At 40.7% G+C, this 18,756-nt stretch overlaps 4 protein-coding genes across 6 annotated transcripts in view; 3 read left to right on the top strand and 1 right to left on the bottom strand.

Annotated features, from left to right (window-relative positions):
* Window positions 1-43: 43 nt before the first annotated feature.
* On the top strand, window positions 44-3,339 carry LOC109628242 (C-type lectin domain family 4 member E-like). Its single transcript, XM_069535730.1, has 6 exons — window positions 44-94; window positions 345-474; window positions 1,013-1,273; window positions 1,438-1,601; window positions 2,876-3,015; window positions 3,100-3,339. Exons 1-6 carry the CDS (start codon window positions 44-46, stop codon window positions 3,248-3,250), a joined length of 897 nt encoding a protein of 298 aa, XP_069391831.1. The 3' UTR covers window positions 3,251-3,339.
* A 1,331-nt stretch (window positions 3,340-4,670) lies between these two features.
* On the top strand, window positions 4,671-7,148 carry LOC109628241 (CD209 antigen-like protein 2). The gene is made up of 6 exons (XM_020085257.2): window positions 4,671-4,845; window positions 5,048-5,164; window positions 5,632-5,883; window positions 5,970-6,133; window positions 6,311-6,447; window positions 6,603-7,148. The coding sequence occupies exons 1-6, from the start codon at window positions 4,731-4,733 to the stop codon at window positions 6,751-6,753; spliced, it is 936 nt and encodes a 311-aa protein (XP_019940816.1). The 5' UTR covers window positions 4,671-4,730; the 3' UTR covers window positions 6,754-7,148.
* Window positions 6,754-11,452, bottom strand: ttc8 (tetratricopeptide repeat domain 8). Of its 2 annotated transcripts, XM_069535332.1 has the most exons (15): window positions 11,234-11,452; window positions 10,907-10,930; window positions 10,627-10,747; window positions 10,469-10,532; window positions 10,220-10,379; window positions 9,958-10,047; window positions 9,817-9,861; window positions 9,647-9,732; window positions 9,470-9,557; window positions 9,249-9,359; window positions 9,003-9,142; window positions 8,725-8,899; window positions 8,333-8,455; window positions 7,484-7,567; window positions 6,754-7,394 (listed from the first exon to the last, which is right to left on the bottom strand). In XM_069535332.1, exons 1-15 carry the CDS (start codon window positions 11,345-11,347, stop codon window positions 7,278-7,280), a joined length of 1,542 nt encoding a protein of 513 aa, XP_069391433.1. In that variant the 5' UTR covers window positions 11,348-11,452; the 3' UTR covers window positions 6,754-7,277. The 2 variants fall into 2 exon arrangements, with proteins under 2 accessions (XP_069391433.1, XP_019940813.1); XM_020085254.2 differs by lacking the exon at window positions 10,907-10,930.
* A 1,388-nt stretch (window positions 11,453-12,840) lies between these two features.
* Window positions 12,841-18,756, top strand: part of eml5 (EMAP like 5) — a 35,370-nt gene continuing 29,454 nt past the window's right edge. The window contains exon 1 of one of the 2 annotated variants that reach the window (XR_011244668.1): window positions 12,841-13,424. Coding sequence is in view for 1 of the 2 variants with exons in the window: in XM_069535320.1 (XP_069391421.1) it covers window positions 13,228-13,424 (197 nt within the window). In the remaining variant the exon portion in view is untranslated. The remainder of the gene's footprint in view (window positions 13,425-18,756) is intronic. The other variant, XM_069535320.1, reaches the window with a different exon arrangement.

The following is an 18,756-nucleotide window of genomic DNA, read 5'->3' as shown; positions in this document are numbered from 1 at the left end:
GAACCAGAGGAGGAAATGTCACAGGACGAAAATATTTCTCAACATGTCGGCACAGACGAATATTGGCGCTTTCACCGTCAAGGATCTGGACAAGGTACATCTCACTTTAAGATCAAATCTTCTGACCCAGTCTATGTTTGAATTCTTTTAAACCACAGTGTTGTTTACTCTCTGAAACTGAGCCTGCAGTATAACGTCAGCTCATTCGGTGACTTAGATTTTAAATGTAATATTTGTTGTATTGTTATATTGTCCTGTAACCTCTCAGAAGATTAAACGTCACTGCGATAATGCACAGTGAGGGTTACTTCTGAAGACAGGTATTTTTCAACATTTTAATTCAGAGCAACATTTTCCAAGGTGCGTTTACAAAGGGAGGTGGATCTGTGTTTCCACCGCACCGACTGGTTGTGCTGAGTCTGGGTCTGCTGAACGCTCTTCTGATTATTGCTGCTGTTGTCATCGGGATTTATTGTAAGTATGAGATTCCACAAGGGAATCCATAATTTGCATCGTACAAAATCAAAATATGAATGTGTAGGACTGTATAAATTATATCTGCAGTTTCTTTTCTTGAGTATCTTAGTTTAATATAGTGCAGAGGTATTTATTTAATTATGTATTTCTATATCTCTACATTTATTCATTTATTTATTCATATATATTTGTAATGTATCTCACATTTATTTTTTCATTATCTTTTTTTGTCTATACTTCTGTCATTTATTTTTGCACTTAAGTGGTGAGTTGTTGTTGGACCTCTGTGCTAACCATGGTGTTGACCATAACAAAGGTCTTTAAGGTTCAGTGTGTAATATTGAATATAAAAGAATCCTAGCGATGTTTACACTAGTATGTTTAACATGCAAGTTGCTCAAAAGTGTACTTTGTACCAGATCACATTTGGCCTCAGATTTATGATGGACTATGAGGTCACATCATCAGACATACCTTGAATTCACACCAGTTTTCCCCACAGTTCTTTTGTTATCACACATTTTTCCTGCCTCAGGTGCCAAAGCCAAAGATCTCCAGGTTCCCTACTCTGCTGTTACGCCCTTTATTGTTGAGCTGAACTATCTCAAGAGCAACCACAGTGAAATGATCAGAGGCAGATTGGAGTTCCAGGCAACTTTACTAAGAGAACGCGCCATACAACCGCATCTGGTGCTGGCAGTGAAGCAGAAGAAGACGGTCATCGATGTCCTGCAGAGACAGATTGAGACTCTAGAGACAGAGAAGACACATCTAAAGAACAACAGAACTACTTTAGGTAAGGCAGGCAGTCAACTGTCCTGGAAAAAAGAAAATGTCAAGAGCGCAAGAGCACACTATCCAGTTAATGCATTTTATATCACTAATAGGATTTTTAGATAAGATCTACAAATTACCAATAACAAGACATTTTCCACTTCTTTCAATCTTTTGTTGCAACAGAGGAAAGCTGTGACAGGTGCCCACCAAGATGGATTCTTCTTAAATCATCCTGCTATTATTTTTCTCAACCCGAGTCCACAAGCAAGAAGAACTGGCCTGATAGCAGAGCATACTGTATGAGCCGAGGGAGCGATCTGGTTGTGATCAATAACTTGGAGGAGCAGGTGGGGCGAATACAGAAAAGAAAATTAAATTACTTACATCGCTCTTACTGATTCATGGGCGGTAAGACAGTGGGAATTTGTGCCGTCACAAATCTCTAAGAACCAATGAGAATGATGAGAGGTCAATAAGTCATCCCGCCCAAATCAACGACCTCAACAGGAGAACCCTTGTATGTAAAGATGGACAACGTGTCAGCTCCCAAAAGCGAAGCCAAAACATCTTGTTGGGCCCGAGTGGCTGGCTCTACTATCGGTCATAAACCCAATCTCCTCCATGTTAGTGGTTAGGACATGGGCCCAACAAGAAAGCCAATGTCCCCACCGATTAATTTTTTTCCTTGTAATTATCGCTAATTTTACTGTAAGTTTGGTTTAGAGTTAAATTAGATAGAACGGTATGAAATGTATGATTGGCAGCTGAGATTGACTCACAAATAGCTGAGTGTGTATATTGGTGGGACCTTGCTACCGTGGCTCCACACCATGATCAAGTGTGCAGGCACCTAATGCTGTCATCCCTGCAACATGGCCGCTTTTGTATCCTGGATATTTTGGCTTCATTCCTGGATAGTAGGAGGAAGTGGAGACACGTCGTCCATCTTCAGAAACACTCAATGGTCAAAACGGAGGGTCCTGAGGTCTAAGAAAACACCAGGCGTGCAGAGGCTTAAAAGTTTCAGAAAAATTGGTTTTATATTATAAGTAATTCTCTGAGATTAAAGTTGCACAAACAATGTTCTTAACAATATTATTATTATATCAATATGGAAATTTGTAGTGGGTTTTAGCTGATTGTTACACTGGCCCTTAAATGTACAGGCTTAGTTCACAGTCATGTAATCAGAGAGGTACAAGAGAGTGAATATTAGATTTACATTTGTAGTCAGAAACACAACACAACTCAACACAAATATTAATATTGCTCAATAATTGATCCCAATTTCTGGTCGCCTCACAGGCTGAGGACATAAATCTGAGGACCTCTGGTGGACACCTAGGGGCAAAGCAGGTCTGAGGAGATGGACAGAGAGAGATCAGATGAGCAGACTGAGACAGATCTATACTAGAATGGCACTCAGTTGAGCTCATACCTCCGCCAAGGCCCAAAATTTCACAGACACAATAATCCTCCAAAAGTCCTCACCAAAATTGAACGGGTTCTCTCGAGACACATACTGCGTCCTGCCTTCAAGTATTTGTCCATCCAGTAGTTTTTGTGTAATCTTGCTTACAAACAGACAAGGCTGAAACATAACCTCTTTGTGTTCCTTCAGATTCTTGTGAATGAAAACCTCCCACAGCTGAGCACGAGAAACAATATATGGTGGCTGAACAGCTTCTGGATGGGCCTCACTGATGTAGTGGCACACGGGACCTGGGTGTGGGTCAACAATGCGACTGAGGTGGAGACGATGTAAGTACGTCACAGACTGAAGTTTGAATTTCAAACATTGTGACGAACAAATAAAAGGGAACAATGACTTTTGATTTGTCCCAGGTACTGGAAAGATGGACAGCCCAACAACAGAGGAGATCAGAGTGGGAACTGTGCTGCTACTTATCATGGTAGTGACACCAGGAGGACATGGTTTAATGGAAACTGTCACGACCTAGATCTTCACTGGATTTGTGAGATGGAGCCAAAGTAAACGACATGTCCCTCAAGAGGAAATCACGATTCTAGAATAAATTGTTTGTATGTTTGTAAAACCATTACAATAAACAATCTGCAGCTTGATACAGGAGTATCCATGTTGTGTGCACTACTGGTGTACAGTATACAGCACACACGCACATATTTCTCTGTAGTTGTGGTGACACTCATTGACATTATGTATTCCCTCGGCCCTTATCCAAACTTTAACTATCACAACTAAATGCCTGACCTTAGGGTCTTACAGGGGGACCCTTACAGTAACCCTAAGCTAAACCTATTTCTGACCCCAACCAAATACCAAGTCTTAACTTTCAATAAGCACTGTGACGTTTTGAGGAAATGCCAAAATGTCCCTACAATGGTGATTTTGACTAAAGCCCGGGCCAATGTCGATATTAGGGAGTAAAAATCTTCTGATACCAATATACATTAATTAAAGTCGTTATAAAACCCTTATTATGACATCCATCTATCCATTATCTATAGCGCGTATTCTTTATCTTGTATATATATATATATATAAAACATTAAATTTAAAAAAATGCAAATAAAGCATAATATATAGAATTTGAATTTAGAAAATAGACACATTTTTTTACATGAAATGTAAAAATGAATGTTCAACTTTTCTGCATTGTTCACTCAGTAATAAAAAGAAGTAACCAAACAGTGATACCAATGTTGAAATGTTCACAACAGATGATTTTTATTGGTCCAACGATAAATCGGTTGTGCTCGTGTTAGGGAGTGTTTTGATATCTTTAGGATTGTGCATGAGAAACATTAAAGAATTGGAATGCATTAGATAAGGATGGTTAATGTTCTGCTGGGAGTTACCATCCTGTCTCTGGCACTGGGATGAGAGGAATCTTGAGACAGAAGCTTTTTCATTTGTCTGTTGGCGTGATCATTGGACCAAGAGTCTTCTCTGTTGACAGATCAATGTTGTAATGAACTCAAATATTCAAGTGTGAACAACTGACGCTCAGTATTTTATTCACCACTGTGAGCACCAATTTCAAATCCAGCTGTCTTTCACCAACCGTCTGTGCAGAGGGTTTTTCTTCCATCATCTAGTTTGAAGAGCCATAGAAAGACTTGCACACACTGGCTCACAGTAGCATTTCATTAACTTGTTGCTTTCCTGGAAGTCCATACCCAGAACCGAGAAATAGAACTGTGAAGAATAAAGCAGCGGATGAGTTATTTCTGGTGACCAATGGTGAGTGAAATGATTCCTTTTTGACTCAGTTAAACTAAAGGATTAAGATTAATGTTTAAAAAACTTCATCCAGATCAAATCAGCTTCTCCAATTATTTGCACTATCTGTAAATATTTTACAAATGAACTTCAGTTTCTGTTTGTAATGTTGCGTGCGTGCGTGCACACACACACACACAGAGGGCAATGTCCGAACAAATAATCCCAGTCAGACTGTTTTTATCACTTCACTTCTCTTCTCTTCGTCAAAATGGCAGACAAAGAAAATTCAAGCTCTTTTGTTGCCACATTTGACAAACTGATCTCTGACGATGACTCCGGCACAGAAGAGAACACTTTCTACTCGAGCCAAGAGAAACAGCAAGGTAGAGTAAATGAAAAGTTAAATAACGTCTTGGTGCATCAACAAGAACCTGTGATATTAGTGCGATAGTCGTAAAATAGGGCTGGAAACCCATTTCTATGTCATTCTTTGTGTGTCCTTGTTCTGTCTGTAAGCGATAAAGTCCTCCACCTTAGTCATCTGTCTGCATATGTCTGATATCGATCCACCACTCCTCTGTGTAGTGTCCATGTCCATGCCGAGGCCAGAATCCATTTGGAATCATTACAGGCTGCTCACAGTGATCCTGGCAGTGCTCGCTGTCATTCTACTGGCCATTGACATCGGCCTGGGAGTCTATTGTAAGTCACCTCTCACTGGCTTTGTTTCAATCTGCACCAACAGGAAACAGCACCGACACACCAAAATACTCCATGTTCACCTGCGATAGTCACTGTCTGACTATTGCAGGTGAACATGGAATATTTCGCAGCCACACATTTTCCCACGTTAGAGCTGAATGTTGATTTTGTTCAGTGTCTGCTCACAGTTGTTGGCCTAAATAAATCCTGGTTACTTTTGACTTGTTTGAAGGTTGAAATTAAAATACAGACATCAAGCATGAAGAGATGAGGATGAACCTCGATGATTAAATCTATATAGAAAAACATACCTGTTATTGTATAAATGTTTTTTAATTTTCTTTTTTCTACTCCTGCGATCATCTTTGTCATTTATACTGCACAGCAGGTCAGCATAAGTGGTAAGAAGATGTTTATAATTCTTTTCAAATAAAACTTCAGTAACGTTATGTCCTCACCACCTCCAGACAACCAACTCACTGGTGGGCAGCAAACAATAACAGACATCAACAGGGAGGTGGCCAAACTGCAGGCTAGTTACAACGCTGCCATCCAAAGCAGGATGGAAGTCAAGAAGCAGCTGGACAGAGAACTCAGTGAGCGGCAGCAAATCAAGTGGGAGTTAGAACATCAGAGCAGAAGATCCAAAGACTACGAAAAGCAGATTGTCAGAATTCAAGATGAAATCTCAGGGTTGAAATCCCACATACCACTACTCAGTGAGAGCTTTTCTGTTTTTATTTATCAGTTTATCAAATTCCGAATCATTTGCAATTTACATAACACACCATGTTGTCATTTCCAGACAAGGGTTGCAGACACTGTATCCCGGGGTGGACGTTCATGAACCATAAATGTTACTACATTGCTTTCTCTGAAACCCATAAACGTAGATCGTGGAATGACGCCAGACAGTTCTGCAAAAAGTGGGGAAGCGACTTGGCAGTGATAGACACTGTGGAAAAAACCGTAAGACTCGACATTTACATGACACGTTGATATCTCTGGGCGAAACCTGGATTTCCATGTTTGTAACAATAATTTTTACTACACTGTATATTTTCTTTTTTGGGCAGTAAAACAGCACTGTGTTGCATGGGTCAAAAGCCAAATAAATTAATGTGTGTGTATCTCTGGTGTTGTCAGGTGTCTATAACTAACTTGGTAAATAGTTATCACGATCCCTCGAGATCCATTGCTATGAGTGGCTTCTGGATTGGACTGAGAGATGTGGAGGAGGAGAACACTTGGAAATGGCTGGATGGAAGAGGAATTCTTGAGTCGTAAGTTGTTGAAAATTGTCATTGTCAGTGTTAGAAATGGTTGTGAGAGCACATTTATGTATTTATACAATGCAAAATGAATAAATGATCAATAATGTGTTTGAATACAAAGTCAGCAGATATTACGGCTCAATGACCGACAATTTGTTTTTCAGGTACTGGAACGACGGCGAGCCCAATAATGTGAACAATGAGGATTGTGCAGCTACGTATCCCAGGGAAAACCCCTTTAAGGCCTGGAACGACGCTCCATGCAGTTACAACCTCAAATGGATTTGTGAAATGGAACCACTGGCCACAAGTTAATGCAATTTTTTTTTCAAGGTTTAATTCAAGTGTAATTGTTTGAAAGAACAACTAACTGCACCTTCAAGATTTTCTAACATCTTCCAAATTATTCCTTTTATTGTCACATCAATATTTTGCTGAGAATACAAAAAATAGCAAGACGGTTATGAAATATACACCTGAGTTAAGAAATGAACTATAAAATTTTACTGTTATAAATACAATTTTGACTTTATCTATGTACACGTGTGTTATTACTATACAGATCTGTGCACAGGTTCGTGGATGAAATGAACAAACATGATAAAATGACCCACTATCTCCAACAGTGACTACAATCAGTTTAACTATACCATAGGTAAAACGTACAAACTGTATGTACCATTTAATAAAGAAACAATAACAAAAACTAATGCTCATTTGTTGATTTCCATGTCTGACTATCCTGCCAAACCTTTTAGTATCTTAATGACTTTGTGTGTGTGAAGCACAGTGTCTCTGGTCTCACACCTCTCTCATTAAGCCTGCTGGCCACATGACGCTCACACCACCGCAAAGTGCTGCCGAAGTTGCTTGAGAAGCTGCTGAGTGTCAACGTGCTCAGGAAAAGCATCCTCAGACCTTTGAGCTGCGGTGTAGCTGCTCTGAAGGTCTCCAATCTGCACACAGACAAAAATATCACTTCATCATAACGTTTACTGTCTCTCCAACCACTGCACAGTGTAGACAGAGGAATAGACATAAATACCTTTTCAGAAAGAATGGAGAGATTGAAGTGAGGCTCGTACATGTGAGGGGCCAGCGATGCAGCTGTCTGTAGGAAGGCTTTAGACTGGATTGAAGATAGGACAATTATTTCAATCGTCAACAGCACAATATTTAATGACAATTGAATTCAAAGGAGTTATGGACTAGTTTTTCAACTTTTAATTTATTTAATTTCTTTTAAATTTCTCCTAGCAGTTTGTGTCTGCAGAGCTCGCATCCACCACCTCTATACCAGATGACACGTTTTACATCACTTGGCGGCACTGATCTGGCTTGAATTAGGGCCAGCACAAAATGTTGCTATCGCACTAGCTCATTGACAGTTTAGGTTCAGCTAAAAGAAGAAGAAAAGCTGTTTGCTGTTGTTAACAAATTAAAAAATGAACCACAGGTATTTTTAAATAGTCTGACACCCAAACATCCCTCCACACTAATAGTATTATTGCACTGGCACAAAGCTACATGCTACACTCAGCCTAAAGAGCTAACACACAGTCTGTGCTGCAATAGAAAAACCACAGTGTCATATAATACTGTTTATCTCATAATATCTTGTCTCATACCATGATGTTAATACCATGCACATTTATCATCCAGCTCTTTGGAATATTTAAAAAAATAATCAGTAGTGTATTTGAGAAATATCTTCTGGTAAAACAGACTACATTAATGCTGGTTTAAAATGAATAATAACAACAGTTTAATGACCCTATCATAATGGCCTGTGTAACACCACATTAGTGTTAAAATGTCTAAAGCAACATGATCTCATACCTCATATTTCAACAGAGGAATAAAAACTGTTTATGACTGCAAGCTATGACTTCACCTGCTCAATACGACCTTTGCGTAGCTCCAGCACAGCCAAGTTGTTGTAGGCCTCAGCGTGGTCATTGTTAAAAGCCAGAGCCAGTTTAAAACACTGATAGGCCAGTGTCAAGTCTCCTATGCCCTGTAAGAAAAGAGCACACACACTTTTTATTAGCTTCTACCTGAATGTTGGGAGCTTGTTTTGATAACAAGAAAGTCGTGTTTTCTGTTGGTTGGTCTGTTTGTCAGCAGGATTACATGGAAATTACAGAATGGCTGGGACACAGGCTACAAACGAACTTGTTAAATTTTGTTGTGCATCTGGACAAAGAGGCGAATCCAGGAATTTTGCACCATACTGAGTGCCATTCTAGTTTTAGTTCTAGTTTTTTTTGGGTATTGCTAACTCACCACAGCTACATGTCCTATGTTGTACCAAACATCAGCCTGCTCCTCATCATTGTCCACCAGGGCCAGAGCTCTCTCAAAGGACGACAGAGTCATATCGTACTGCTGTGCGTAGAAGCAGCACAGGCCCAGGTTGTTGTACAGCTGGCAGTTATACACCCCCATCTGGAGCAGCCGTCTAATAAAGAGGGAAGCATAGTGAATCACAGATGGGATACAGCTCCTCATTACCTATACTGTAACAATGCATGACACACATTATACATAAAAGTTACACTGACCTGTAGAACCGCAGGGCGATCTCTGGCTGGTCAGTGTAGAAGTGATTGCTGCCTATACAGGCTATAGCCTCCACGTGAGTGTTGTCCTGCTTCAGCACGTCTTTGTAGTACTCTGTGGCTGAGGAAATGTTGTTCATCTCCTGTGAGAATATCACACTTTATTTATTCCTTTCTTTCTTTGGGCAGTTGTGTCTTGACGTAGGAGCTAGGGGGGTGTATTGCAATGACCGTGGTGACATTCTGTACCTCATGAATCCGAGCGATTCCTGTTAAAAGGGTGACCTCACCAGGGAAGTGGTCGAGGCCTTGCTTGAAAAGGTTTAGTGCTGTTATTGGTTGATCAAGGCGCTGGTAAACCTGAGAGAAAACACACACAAGGTTTTCCTTTTCATTCATCAATAAGTAAGAAGGGATATTTTTCTAATGCAGCAACTTGTGAAGCATGGCTCCAATATCTCCATTACTACCTTTGCCAGATAGAGATATGTGTCCACCACCTCTTGGTGGTTGAGAGCTGAACGAAACTGTTTTTCTGCTTCTCGATATAGACCAAGCCTGCAGAGGTCAAAAACATCACACATGACCAAGATTAAGAAGAGGACTTTTACAAATGTCAGAAATGCTGAGCTTAAACTTAAACTTGCCTGTAGTAACATTTTCCCAGCTGAACTTTCCACCACCAGTCTTTGAACTGCGCATGTTCAGTAGCTTGCGCAGCCAGATCGAGAGCCTGGTGAAGAAATATTACATCTTTGTTTGGTGCATGACAATGACCACGAATTCTCTTTGTGCCGTGAATTTAAGCACCACTTACATTTTTCACATCGTTTTCATGATGGAAGATGTACTCAAACAGGGTCTGAGGAGGGAAATGATGGTGACTTCATATGTGAGAAAATGTAATGCTCTTGATAAAAAAAAAATATATTTTTGCAGTTTACACTCTCAGTCTTACCCTGGACAAGTTGGGCTTTTGGGAATACTTGGCCAGATTTAGTCTTGACAAGTTAATAAATGGTCCCTCTGGATTGGTCAGCATTGAAGCCTGTCGGGCAACATATCAAGCTAAATGATACAGGTGTTTTTCATAGCCAGTACAATGTATAACACAATGAAAAAAAGTTTTCATAATCTGTATGAAAACACCAGTGTGAAGACAATGGGAATATATTAATCATAATACAACCACAAGCAAAATTCCCGCCAGGGTTACTCACCGTTCCTAGACGGATGAATCTACCAGAAGCACTCGTGACAGGCCGAGCAGTGCTTGCAGTGCGGGGAGTTTTGATGGCCTGCTCCATTGTCCCAGGACGCCCTGACTGTGTGCTGGGTCTCACAAACCCTGTGATGGGACGTCCTGCTTGTGTCATAGGCCTTGAATCCAAAAAAAGGAAAAAAAGAATCTGATTAAGCATCTTTTACCTTGTTGTACATTTCAAAGCAACATTTCAAGCAGTCAGTACCTGACAGCTGGTGTGGGCCCCCCGCCTTGACTTGTTCCCGGGAGCCTCAGTGATGTCCCAGGGCCTAGAAGAAGGGACGGGTATTATCAAGCTTGCATATTTAACCATTGAATATTAATTTGCTCAATAAGAGAAACAGCCGAAGAGTCTAAACCTACGTGCAACTTGAGCTATTGAGCTCTCATCCAGCATCATCTCAGCAATGCCCTCCTGGTCGACCTCAACTTCATCTATGTATACCATCTCTGTCAGAGCACGAGTTTTCAAGCCCCATGCAGCCTGCAACACACACACACACAAAGTTAAATCGTGTATAGATTAGGGTTAGGGTGTCACATCTTCCAGGTAACCATGTCACAGTCAGGACCCATGTTGAACTATCTACAGGACAGGGGGTGTAAACAGATGACAGAGAGGAACAGTCAGCAGTGAAGTTACCTCTGAGATAAACAAGGATGAGTCCTTTAGACAGCATGCAGCAATGAGGACGGATGTGAATAAAAGTGAGAGAAGAGAATAAAAAGAAAATAAGACATGAGGCCGAAGAAATCAAAGGTAAAGTGCAGAGTGTGTTGCAGCTGTAAATATAGATATACATCATGACGTAAAGTCAACAATATCTCAGGTAAATCGTGGTTAACCGCAGGGATTAATGAGATTATGGTCCAGTTGCTACAGGTTGCTAGTGTTAGCAAGTTAGCAGGCTTTTCCTTGACAGATAATCGCTAGCATGCTAGGCTAACCGGGCTAGCTGCAGCACGGTACCTGGTCGTATGGGTTGTCTTGTAATATTTTGCTACAGATGTCCGAACACTGTTGGAGTTTCCGCCTCCTGGAATAGCTCCAGGCCAGAAACAGCGGGTCCATCGTCACCTCCATGGCGGAAAGAGAGAGAAACAGGTTCGGAGATGAAGGGTTAGCAGAGAGAGCAGTAAAGACGGTGAAGCTTCCTCTGTCGCTCGGCAACAGCGGAGGGGGCGGGGCTTCACCCACGTAGTTTCCTGTAAGTAAATGAGGAAAAGATAAAATAAATGGTTTAACAAAGCAACTGTCACAGAACAAAGTGTCACAGAACATACAAATTACAGCATGCATACATATAAATGCATATAAAAATAGAGTATAAAAGATAGTATAATGTGATATCTTATGACATTCTTTAAATAAATGAATAGAAAGAACACACCAGACATATAATAATTGACATATATGGAATTTTATCAATAATAATATGTGTTGGTCAGATCTTTACCTTCAAGCAGTGAATATCAAAAAGGGGAAAGGGATGTGATTTAAAAAGCTTAGACAATTAAAAGTAATACAGTAATATCTTCAATTTTACATTAAAAAAGAAAAGAAGAAAAAATGAGTAAGTAACTATTTGTTTAATTTTTTTAAATTTATATAATAGAATGCTGGTTTGGATTGGATAATAACTGTGAAATTAGTTTGGTGTAAAACTCTTCTTCGTGTTGTTATCTTCCAAGAACAAATAGACACATACTGCCTATCCTGTGAAGTGTTAGTTGTAAGTGAATATCATTGGTGTTTATATAGATTATGTGATTAATGAAATAAATTATAAAGAATAATAATGAAAACTAAATATAGACTTAATTGTATTTAACAGAAATAATAGACTAATACTGGAGCCCATATGCAAGCTAAACTCTATTGAAGATATTTTGAATGAATTGAATTAAGTATTTACAAATGAGACAAAAAAGTCTCACTACTTTTCTCTCCTTCCCTGTCGTCCTCTCTTCCATAATTTTCCTACCCTGCACCTACAGTGCATTCACTCATGGATGTGATTATTTTATTCTAATTACTTTAGGTTTGCTTACAGTCTGAAATGTGGGTATATTTATTACAAAAACATAAATATAATTCATAACCAAATATGTCAAATTGCATTTGGTGCAAAGATGGTAGGCTTTTACTTCTTGTTAATTATAGGAGGTTAAAAAACTAAATCATCCAACGTTATTGTGGCTTTTTAAGGTCAGCTTGTAAGTTCCATTATATTGAATATTTAATTCATATTGATTACCTTTTATTTTTATTCATTCATTTATTGCCTTTCTTGTTTAGATAAGTGCTCTACAGATACAGTGATTTTTATTACAAATAAATATGGGCTGTTTGATTGGTTTGTAGATCGAAGTTGTCTTCTCTCTCATCATTATTGTGGTATCTGATAAATAAATAAGAAAACAGCACTTTTGTGAATCTGCTCTTCAGCTCTTTATATACAGTCTATGGTCGTGACCTGACGAGCTCGTCCTCCCCTCTCCTCGCCCTGCTCGGCTGAAGGATCTGATTGGACGCCAGGCTGTTCCGTCACGGCGGTGGGCGGGGCTCGGGGACTCAGAGTGCAGCTCCATCTTTGCAGGATTTGACAGCAGCTCTGACCTGGAGCCGAGGAGCGCGAAGAAGAAGAGGCGAGTAGACCTTTCTTTTCCTGCCCCACAATGAAGCCAGCATCTTAGAAACCTGTGTCTGCAGCGGAGACAGGAGGAGGGCTTCATTTCACCACACAGAGACACCGCTGGTTCACACGACCCCCAGAAAATGCCTCATTTCAGCGCTCTCTCCGGACCGGTGGAGACCCGGAGGGACTGATGGGACACGCGGGCTGTGACTAAATCCCCTCTGGTGAATGATAGTGTTTCAGATAGCCTACGTGACAGCGACACACACACACACACACACACACACACACACACACACACACACACGCACACGGAAGCGCGGACATGGCTGACAGGACTGCTCCCAACTGCCACCTGAGACTGGAGTGGGTGTACGGATACCGGGGACACCAGTGCCGCAACAACCTGTATTACACCGCCGCCAAGGAGATAGTCTATTTCGTCGCCGGTGTGGGAGTTGTGTACAACACCCGCGAACACAAGCAGAAATTTTACCTGGGACACAACGATGACATAATCAGGTAGAAAAACCATACACACACACACACACACACATACAAGCATGCAAACACACAAACACACAAACGCCACTGTTAGTTTCAGCACCTCGGACAGCACCTCAACACACACTAATCCTGTAGTGTTGTCACTGCTGGTGTCACCTTGTGTAATGTGATATGACATGTATGACACAAACACACACACATATATTCATACATACACACACACTCACTGGTCACACATACACCTACATGTACACTGCTGACACAGGTCTGGTATTTTTTCTGCATGCACACATACATGTATGTATGTTTATATGTTTGTGTATATATCTATGTGTAGACATGTACATGTGTTTCCAGTGACTGGTTCAAGGACACTCCATCAGGGCAGATTTGAGTCAGCTCTCCCGGTTCCAGCTCCATCGCTGTCTCACAAGAACATTGCTCTGCTGCCACACCTCATGTCATCTCCTATAGTTTATATAGACTTCCTGATCAAACCTGTATTAATCATTGAATCTATAAAATAGGGAAAATGTTACTCTGATTATCCAGAAATAAAGACGATTCTTTCAAATTAATTTTTGTCCGCCTCAAAGCCTCGAACCTTTTGGTAAAACACAGAAAAGTAACCATAGTGTTGCAACACACGTATGATGGTCCTGCCTTTCTAACTGCTTCCCAGCATGCAACACAGCAGTGACCTGTGTCCAATGCTCCAGCGCCTGTGTTGACATGTTATGTGTACGTTGGCTTGGAGATGGCTAGCATTATATTCTGTGTCGGTAGTCAGCTGGGCTCCTGCTCCATTATTAATCGGACAACAGAGACACTAACCCTCCGCTGCCCTCTGGGTGTTTAGCTGGAGGAGTCACCGACTGAACCCCAGTTGGTTCTATTAGATGCAAAAAAGCAACATGCATTTGCAAAATTAACATGCAAAGGTAATAAATTGGTAAAGCAGTTAGCCCTTTGGCAATAACATTTTCTTTGAAGCTCTGCAGATATCTTGCACTTTCCAGATAATAGCCATTGCCATAGTCGTAATTTTGAACCACTTTGGCACCACCAGGAGCAATCCCCAGCAGAATCAGTGCTGAATAAATGTGGGACTGTTCTCCCGTTGCAATAACTCATGTGGAACAGATGCAGCCCCCTCAGATAGCAGTGGAATTTAAATTCTCCTCTTTCGCTGTCTCTTTCGGCCACTGCTGTATCTTGTCTGTGAGCTACAGTGCATACACCAAATTGGTGTTTTTCTTTATGAGTTAATTGCTGGCCTCGTTTCTCGCTCTTGGTTTTCTCTCGCCCTGCAGCTTCCTCTAACTGGTCTCCCAGTCGGACGTGGAGGAGCTAATAGGCAGGTTGTCACATGAATGAATGGCCGATCCGTGCATGTAAGACAGCAGAATAGTCTGGCCTTTACTAGCCTTTTTTGGTTGGAGTGCACAGGGAAAATGGATTGAGGAGAATAAAGATAACCTTTAATGAAAACACAGTTTAATATGAGGCATGTTAGACTATTGTAAAACCAAGGTTTTTTTAATTCGTTCCTCACATGACAGTGATGCAAGTTAATCCAGTCTGAAATTCAAAGAACTAGAGGCCATGGCTAAAAATTCCGCAGGAGTGTGTCTATACTACAAAGTGTATCTGTCATGTACACACACACACACACACACACACACACACACTGAAAATAACATACAGGCTGGAAACCTTTTAGTCTCAGCTGGGTCATGTATTATTTGTCATGATCAGGAGTGAGGGTTAATGAGAGGGTGCATGTACACAGGTATAAGAGGCCATCTCAGGTTACGATATCTGATGGACCACAGCCAGAGTTATGGATTATAGATGCTGCCAGTCTGAGGCTGTTCTTGTTTCAGTGAGCGATGAAACATGCACTGGTAACGTTCCTGTTCATATTGTTGTATATTTTTCATTCAGCCCCATCCTTTTTTTTCCAAGTTGAAATCAGTGTGAGGTTTCGTACGATAAATGTGTCAGGTTCGCAGGCGAGCGTCTGGCAAATGTGCTCGGTGAACTGTACGAGCTAATGGTGTGAACTAGCTCTGCATGTTAATCTGCAAGCTAAAGTCAAAAGTACAAAACTGACAACCATGTTCTGCACAGTCTGTGTGGTCTCCTTGACTTTCTGCATAATATTTGAATAGAAGCCGAGCAAGTGAAACAAACAACTCTGGTGTGGTAGGTGAGTGTGTGAGAATGTTTTCAGGCAATTACTGCTGATAATCATCTTGAGAGGTGAGAGATGCGACTTTCATGTCCCTGAGTCCATCTGTCTTTGTTTTAATGGAGAGTCACAGTCTGAGATGATCTATTTACAAGAACGCAGGTGTGTCCAAATTCAGGGAATGTATCCTTCACAGGATGTGGACGTGCCCATTAGCACAAGTCCTACAAGGGATTTGCCCCTGAATTGAGACACATCTACTGGATCCTTTGCTTCTTTGGAATAAAGGGACACATTTCTCGGCCACACATTTGAAGATGAGAAAGAGTTTAGTCATGCCACCGTGATGCAATCACACTTCAAATGCAGCCCTTGAGGGATGCAGCTTTTGAATAGGGACACAGCTACTGTCTTAAGTTTACTTCCATTCTAACGTTGGTGTCAGTAGATTATTATTTGCTCCTGTACTCAATCATTTACGGTTGCAAAGTGATTTAGAGATATCTCTTGTAGAAAAGGCCCATCTCATCAATAACCTTTATGGCGAGACAGTGGTGTCTGCTTCATTTTGCGTCTTACCTTTACACTTACTGTACCTTTGGTCCTCTGTGTAGAGCGTCAGTGAGATGTTGAGGTCTTAGGTCTCCTTCGTCACTCTGAGTAGCTGCCAGTCTGCTTTGAGAAAGGCAGCTTGGTTCCCAAAGAGCAGATATGTCTTCCCCAATTAGGATCCTTCTGAGTTCAGTACAGTTACTTAGTGCGATGGCATGATTCAGCATAGTTGTCTCGAGGATTTATGAAATAAACTCAGACAGATATCAGTTATCTGGTGGGGGTGTTATGAATGTTTTATGCAGATGAAGGGGAGCCAGGTACTCTTATCCTTGTTTTATCCTGAGTGAGATGATGCCACAAAAGTTTTATTATCCTGCATTTGAAAGTGGATGATGACAAAATGACATACAAGCAAATATTTTACACCTCAACATTAATAATGTATACATTGGTATATTCAGTATTCTGGGAATTGATATTTGTGCTTCCAGAAGATATGTACTCTATTGATTAAAAGCTTCAATTACTATTTGTTGAATGTTAAAATCAGTGATAAAACCAAAAATCTTAAATATGTCATAGTTTGTTCATTTTAAGAATTAGGTGCTTTTATGTCACATATTGTAGATATTTGAGTTTTACACTGAAGGATCAGTATTACGAACCCACTTTGGGAAATGTAATTTTCATTTTCTATTTGACATTTTATAGACCAAATTAGTTATTAATTCATCTTGAGAACAAGTGAGCAGATTGATCAATAATGACAGTAACCATTAGTTGCAGCCTTGCAAATAAGTTTAGAAGAATTAATCCACCATTTTATCTGGTCTGGTCTCAGGGAAATATTACATTTTAAGGAAAATAATAATGGAGATTATTAATAAATTTGCACATTTTACCCCAAAAGATGAATTGGATGAATGAAATGGAAAAAACACAGTTGAAGTAACAATACTTGGTCTTGTTGATGTTTTTTTTTCAAAAGAGAAAAAAGCAGCACTCCCTTAAATTTTAGAAGCTTGAACCAACAAAATATGGAATATGTCCTTAATAAATGGCTCATTAGATAAACAAACAAATGACTTACTTGTTTCTGCATCTATATTTAGAGAAGGTTCCTTAAGATGACATGCACTTGGTTTTCTTTTGGAATATTTCTTGAACCCAGTTCATGTTCTGTGAAAATCATCGCAGGGTCTTTGCCTGCTACACCCCCTCTTCCCTTCCTCCTCTTTTCTGTCCCATTGACTTTGTCATCAAGCAGCACCACACACTCTACCACTGCTGTCGCTCATTTTATTATATTTTCAGTTTTAGGAGTCCTGGGATATATCCCATACTGTATAGACCTTCAGAAATGTGCTAATCCTGTGCTTCCTTTTAATCCACCATTGGCAAAATCAAAGGAAACTGCTGCTAGAGAACATGAATCAAAATTGTCCCAAATGTCTGGAGGCACCCTCGTCATCTTTGCCCATGTGTAACTGTTTCCATTAATGAGACAAAAATAGATTGTTGTACTCATGATGAAGAGGGAAAAGATTCATACTGGAGTGGGTAAAGACGCATCTCGTGCCCTTCTAATTGCCTCAGTCGACCTTCATCTCCTCCCTTGCTGTATCCAAACGTTGTCGCCATCATAAATCTGCTCTCCAGGCTGTTTAATTTGCCTCATATCTACATGAAAACAGACTTTTTTAATTGCTGCATTATTTAGCCAGTTTTGTACCACACAGCTTGGCAGATGTGAGACGGTCGCATCAGAGAGCTGCAGCCTATATCAAACAGGAGAACCGTGGCAATGCACTGCAGGCTAAGTCATTAGTGATGGCATTTAGCAAGCATTTCAGCTGACAGACACGAGTGCATACTCAGATATATATTTATTAAAGCAGGAAGGATACAAGACATAACTAACAAGAGTCATCGGTGCCTCCTGCACACCAACTCCATATCTAATTCTTTGTGTTTTGCGTCAGTCCAGTGTCAAACCAGACATATCCGCTGTGCTGTACCTGTTTGTGCCAGAGCAGTTTTCTCAGTCTGCATCTCAAAGTGTTCCAGTCATTTTTCTCTTCCTCTGTGTGCTATTTTTAGCTGCTTTGCTCTGATTATATAATTCATATAAAGTAAGTTGAGAAATTGTGCCAGGTTGGAGAGAGGTTCAGACAAAAAGAGGGAGAGGTAGGTTATGAGGAGGGCAGAACAAAAAGGGGAAAGGTTGGGGAAGGACAAAGATCAGGCCTGTTGCATCTAACCCAGAGATGTTCCACCAGCAGAGCTTTGTTGGCTACAGTGTTTTGAATGCAGATGGGGTGTCAAGCATCAGAGAGATTCACGCTGAAAACCTGCAAAAGGCCGAGTTTGTCGTGAGCCACATTGACTCAGCAGGTTGATGCTGCCTGGGCCTGCGAAGCCTCCCTGGCCGTCTGTCTCAAAGTGGGATTAGAAATTCTGGAGAGCAGTTGGTGGTCTGATTATAATGGAGGGAGCTCTGTCACTTTGTGAAATGTGTAGGACAGGACGCTACAAGAGGAAGAATCGCCAAATGAATCACTCAGGCCTGCCTGGAACGTGACTGGCGGCCATTGAAAG

Source organism: Paralichthys olivaceus, chromosome 12 (genome assembly GCF_024713975.1).
Source record: "Paralichthys olivaceus isolate ysfri-2021 chromosome 12, ASM2471397v2, whole genome shotgun sequence".
NCBI classification, from domain to species: domain Eukaryota; kingdom Metazoa; phylum Chordata; class Actinopteri; order Pleuronectiformes; family Paralichthyidae; genus Paralichthys; species Paralichthys olivaceus.
The sequence above is the reverse complement of the archived record's forward strand: the minus strand, read 5'-3'. Positions and strand labels throughout refer to the sequence as shown.